The 6,045-nt window shown below is 35.5% G+C and overlaps 1 protein-coding gene across 1 annotated transcript; it reads right to left on the bottom strand.

The window, feature by feature from the left end:
* Nucleotides 1-572: 572 nt before the first annotated feature.
* LOC126791389 (protein CMS1) lies at nucleotides 573-5,754 on the bottom strand. Its single transcript, XM_050517836.1, has 6 exons — nucleotides 5,484-5,754; nucleotides 5,185-5,380; nucleotides 4,997-5,069; nucleotides 3,007-3,056; nucleotides 1,308-1,421; nucleotides 573-913 (listed from the first exon to the last, which is right to left on the bottom strand). Exons 1-6 carry the CDS (start codon nucleotides 5,734-5,736, stop codon nucleotides 784-786), a joined length of 816 nt encoding a protein of 271 aa, XP_050373793.1. The 5' UTR covers nucleotides 5,737-5,754; the 3' UTR covers nucleotides 573-783.
* Between the last annotated feature and the right edge of the window lie 291 nt (nucleotides 5,755-6,045).

The raw sequence follows: 6,045 nt of genomic DNA on the forward strand, positions 1-6,045 counted from the left end.
ATGATATCATAGCATCACAAAAATTCATTTTATTTGTAATAAACTAAAAATAACAAATCAAACTAGTTGTTGAACTTAAAATCCTTAACTAATAATTCTAAAAAAAAGTATGTTAGCTCATTCTAACTAATATTATATTTTTAATATTATTTCTTATATAAAAATTCTACTTTATATAGACTATAAAAGTTAATAAATCAAACTTAATTAATAAACGAGTCGAGCTTTTAATGAGTCAAAGCTAGCTTACGAGCTAAACGAGTCAAACAAGCCGATTAGTTGTTGTTCAACCTCGGCTCATTTTCAAGGTTGGGTTTAATATTGAGTTCAAGTTTGGCTCATTTAACTTTATGAGCTTAAGCCGAACACGAGCTGCTCGAGCCTACTTACAACCCTATATAGGAGAACTTCCAATGAGGATCTTAATGAGGCAATCTACTAGTGGCTCTATGAGGAAAAACAAATCGTGGCCTGTGTAATAAAAAATATGGCATTATGTGTTATACCCACTTTTCAAGACTCAGCTAACAAATATAAATTTCCTCCATATTCCTACTTGCAAAATTTTACATCTTTAGGGTTATAAAAAAAAATTAAAAGAGAAACATTTAACATTTGATCTTCAACAACATAACAAAAATAAAAATCCAACTCCAACAGATTTATCATGATTCAAAGCACGCTTCAATTGTAAATCCAACAGAGGTGCACATAAAATTGTAAGATCTCTAGGGAAAAGATAGTAGAATAGCTTTAAAGTTTGTACCAAAAAAATATACATAACTATTCATTGGGTCTCTTCTTTTTTCCCTTGAACTCATTATCAGATACTAATGGACCATAAAGAGAGAGACGCAAGGAACCTTGTAATCGCTGGTGAAAATAAGTCTTGTACAAGTCCCAGAATTCATCTCTGCCGCAAAGGTAACAGAAATATTAATTACGAGTAAAGCAGAAAGGCAAGAAAGAGCAAAGGGACATGTTATATTCTCTCATAGGATTGTTGCACTATCGGAGCCACACTAGTTAGTGAACTTAGAGAAAAGAAGATATCATTTTGTAAACTGGCCAGTAGTTCAATTTTCACCATGGAAACTGAACATAACATCTCAGCAATGGATGTTTTAACCTCAAGAAAGGATGACACTTAGCTCCATAAATTAGCAAGTAACTTTTAAGAATAAAAAAATATAGGAAGAGTTTTGTCTTGTGATTCAACTTCAGAGGCTGAAAATAAGGTAGAATAGTAAGAACAGAACCAGGAAAAAGCAAATGGGAAACCAGTCAGAGATCAAGAATAATCTTACCTGACTTGTGGAAGTGTCAACAGGGAATAGCCCTTTACATCTGGGTGCACATCAAGCACAATCACTGATAACCGTGAAAGCCCCAACGCCTCGGTGTCAATTAGCTTCTTTATCCTGAAATACAATTCCACAAACTATCCAAATTCAACAGAATAACTAACAAGAGAAAGAAAGATGCAGGATATGTCGTAGCACACTGCAATCCCATGACCCTAATGAACTCCAAATAAAGTGAAAGTGCAGCAAGCTATGAGCATAAAGCACATCTCCACCCTTCACTTTACCTTGCCAGTTTAATTTTACAAGTTAAAGAGGCGTTCAAATGTTGCCATAAAAAGACACTAATCTTAGACCACTTTCCAAATGTTCTCTTGATGGAGCAGCCATAAGATGGCTGAAAAAGAAATATCATGTTTGGAAACCTAAGACTAAGCCCAATCTTTTCTGGTCCAAAAGAAAGTCCCCATGGTAGTTTAAGAGTCTTTTAATGTCTTATTACTAATAATTTAGCAGTTACAGTTCTATGGTTTTCTAGGAGTCTAAGAGTTGTTTGAAGCCTATAAATATGGATGTGTATTGTATCTCAAGGGCAGATTGGAATGAATTAAAAAGTATCTTTTGAAGGCTGTGCCTTGTTATCTCTCCCTAACCTCCCTCATTCCCTTTATCCCTTCTAAACCTTTCTAGTTCTCTCTTATACTACCCTTTCCCTGCATCATCTCCCTGCATCATCTCTACTGCAGGCTTTCATCATAACCCTTTTATTTTATCTTTCTCATGTTTCCTTTCGGACCAGCAAAACATGGATTTGTATTTCCTTACACTTATTTACCCTTAGTTGGGGTTTGAAGGATGTTGGTCTCTTAGTACTGTAGATATGGGTTAAAGAACATATACCCACCATACTACAGTAGGCATGTTTCTAGTCCAATTGAGGTGTTCTTGATCTAGCATCATTGTTTTCTGGTGATATTTTTTTTTCTTTATTGTATATTTTAAGAAAAAGGATTTTGATGATGCAGTATAGACAAGTGCTCGACAACAAAAAGACACAAGTATACCACACCAGGAACTACATAGAAAACTTGAATGGACTTTAAAACAAAGCCCTAACTAACGACTATAAATATATGGGTTATGCATGATATGCGAACAGCTGATCTCTCAGAAACATATACAATTGACCAAAGGAAAGAACAAAGACGCCCCTTTCACAAAAAAGAGAAAAAAAAAAAAACAGAATAAGGAATTAAGGACGCAATGAAAATGGAGAAGCTATCAACTTAAAAGACAAGCAGCAGAGAACTCAAAAATATAAATCAGCAGCAATATCCACAAAATTAAGACACCCGAAAGATGAGAAAAAATATCTTATGATTAACTTTCTATAAGGACATGTGATAAGAGCAACCATATCATAATTAACCACATGTCGAACTCCAATCCCTGTGATATGTATAAGTTGTCTTTAAAATTAATAATTGTATGATTAATCTATCTAATCTCCCAAACCACACACATACAATAGTACCAAAGTAATACAAAACTCCATGTGTAGCTTCAAAGTAAAGAGCAGAACCTAACATTTTTACAATACTTCTTGAATTGATACTGAGGCTAGGAAAAGCAATTACTCAAAATCTGAAAATACTGGGTTAAAGTTATGTACAAAAAGGTTGGTTCAGAGAATTGTATTTACCTGTTTGGTGTACCACTAGCAATGTTAACACGGTCCTTTAACAAGGAGACCTGAAAAAGCAAAGTGAATGAGAAAATAAGGCAAATGCATCCAGATCGCTAAAGAGGGAGATGAAATAGGACATGTTACAGTGCATCAAGAACATTAGCGATTGTACCACTCCAACTTTATTGAGAAACCTAAGCCATTGAACATTGCAAATGCATACCAGAAAATTAATTTTCATATCTACAGGCCTGTGTATGTTAAATTTATACTTACACTATTTATTTAATTAATTAGTAGCAGCCAAAGGAGATGCACCATGAACCATGGGCTTTAGGCACTATTAAGTTGTGATCATTGATTTCAATTCAACCCTACCTAAACATTAATGGAAGCATTAATAACTGATATAAAACAGCAAAAGATCTAATACACATAGAACTCAGCCTACAAGTAAAAGATGAAAAAGGAAACTTCAATTAGATAAGGAAAAAAAAACCTAAAACCCTCTAATGGCCAATTCAATAAACAGAAAAACTGTGGATTTCAAACTTTACGTGCAACTAGAACAGGCAATAGACCAGGAGCCGCTATTAAATAATTTAAATCAAAGCACTAAATCCAACAATCATTGTCGAACAAAAAATTATGCCCATCTTATAAGATAACTGAAGAGCATGATGACATGAAAAGAAACAAAAGAGATAAAAATCACAGATAAAAAACAAATGGAAATGGGATAAGATTTTAGAATCTGATAATAATTTTGATGCAGAAGAAAAACAGTATATTGATGTGGGTAAATACCTTTGTGATGGGAACCAGAAGGTATAAATGAATCCACACAAATTAACAAAAAAAAAAAAAAACAAGAGAACCAGACTGAGGAACAAAAGTTATGCTGAGGAGAGCAGGAGCCTCTGTTAACCAGTTTAAAGCTCCTATCATTTTTGACATCCACACGAATTATAAAATCCAGTGGCCACCAATATGGGTAAATACCTTCATGATAATGAAATGAAAAACTTCCGATGAGTAATTGGGGTCAAACTGAAGTAAAACTATTCACACTCCATTCTGTGTCTAACTGATGAAGAATAATGGGAGTGTGACAGTAGGAAAAGAAAGGAGAGTGAAATTCACACACCCAATTTGGCAATCCACCCACCAAGTTTCCTTTTTTTAAGAATTTCAACTGAAAGAGAAAAGGACTGTGGATTGCAAATTCGGGAGTGTGAATTTCATTCCCCAAAGAGAGGTATAACCAACAAGGCTATTATCTGATAAATTAAAAAGAAATGCAGAGCTTTTACAGATATATAAAACTGATATAATTGAGGTTTTTGTAATACTTTTCTGGGTAACTGAGTTGGCAAATTATTCCTGACTCAGATGGTTGGGGGAAAATTTTCACCACCTAACACAGCTAGACTGTCTATCCTAACCAGTTGCTCAAGTCAAGTAGAATCACAAGTTCCTTGAGGTTTATGTATCAGTTTCCCTGGTAATTGAGTCTGCAACCTGAACCTCCTACTTAAATGTAATTATTCTACAACTTCGGGGAAAACCTTTCTCTACCTAACACAGTACTTGTCTATCCTCACTCACTTCTCACTTTGAGTAGAATCTTAAGCCATAATCTCATTAGAATATATGTGTTAGAGAAAATCTCTCTTCCTCTACAATCAAGCCTGATTCTCCTCTAAACTGGATTCCTATAGATAAATGGTTGGAGTGATTTGTGCTTAGGTGTATTAACTAATTCAATGTAGATTAGCAATTGTACAGAAGTGGAGTATCCGCAATCGTATCTATATAATGCAAAAACAGCGACAGGTAATGATTCAAAGAGCTGAAAGTTCTGAAAACCCAAGCCTTTCTGATATGTTATTCATGTATCTCCAAGCATCATATTTTATTAAGACTGCTAACCCCATTAATAAAGATACATGACTAGCATATAGTAACACATGTGTGATTGATTCGGCATAGTAAGAGAATCTACCTGTTCCTCAACCTTCATATGCTTCGAGAACAGCTTCGCTGCATGGCATTCTTTAGTCAGCGACCGAAATCCCCTGAAGTTAAAAAAAAATGTAGACATCAGTCGTAGCCGTGAACTAAAAGAGAGTGGTCAAAAATGCAGTATGCAACTCATTCATATTAATCAAACAGAACGAAACAAAACTCGACCTTAAGAGTTCTATTGATCTCAAGGCAGAAGTACTAATAATAAGAACAGCTGGACTCCCGGGACCAACTTTTCCTTCCAAGAGACGCTTATCACATAGTTCATCTTTCCATGACGGCCCGAAAGCTGCCTTCACTTGTTTGCCCAAGTTTTCGACATCTTGATCCGTGCTTCCAGGAAAATCCACAATACATTTATCTGCGGAATCTTATACATTAGAAAACAATACACCTCGTTCCACACAGAATTAAACCTTAAATGTGACATTAAGTTTTTGGCATAGATAGAAATTGGGTAGTACCAGTGAGGGAGTCCAATTCGAGAGAAGAGAGCTGGAGGCGATTGGCGGATTGAAACTTGTCGAGGAACAAGCTGAGCTTCGATTGTAGGTTGCCGGTTTCGATGTGGGTTTGATCTTCGAGTTGGTCATCGCTTTGCGGCTGCTTGTTGTTGTTGATGTTGTTTTTGGGTTTGAGATTGGTTGTTTTGGGGCCGAGCGGCTTGCCCTTGTTCTTCTTCTTCTTGGACGAGTTCCTTTCTTGCCCGCTCCCCATTTTCGTTTTCTTGCTCTCTCTCTCTCTCTCTGTACCAAGGTCTGAAATTCCTAAACCCTTGTTTTCGGATACTTCACTAAACCTTGCATTTACTTTAGTTTTACCTTAAAAAACAAAAGATAACTTTTTTCTTTACAAAAGTTACGGGCAGTAAGTTATGCTTGTGCAGAGGGTTTGCACTTTGCACCCTAAACACTAAAAACTGTGTGAAAATATCTGTATTGTCATCTTTTAACTTCTACCGTACCATTTGGTATAGTGGCAGTCTTCTCTTATTAAGTGCAACCTGAAATTTAAGATCATTAGGGC

Source organism: Argentina anserina, chromosome 4, assembly GCF_933775445.1.
Source record: "Argentina anserina chromosome 4, drPotAnse1.1, whole genome shotgun sequence".
NCBI lineage: Eukaryota > Viridiplantae > Streptophyta > Magnoliopsida > Rosales > Rosaceae > Argentina > Argentina anserina.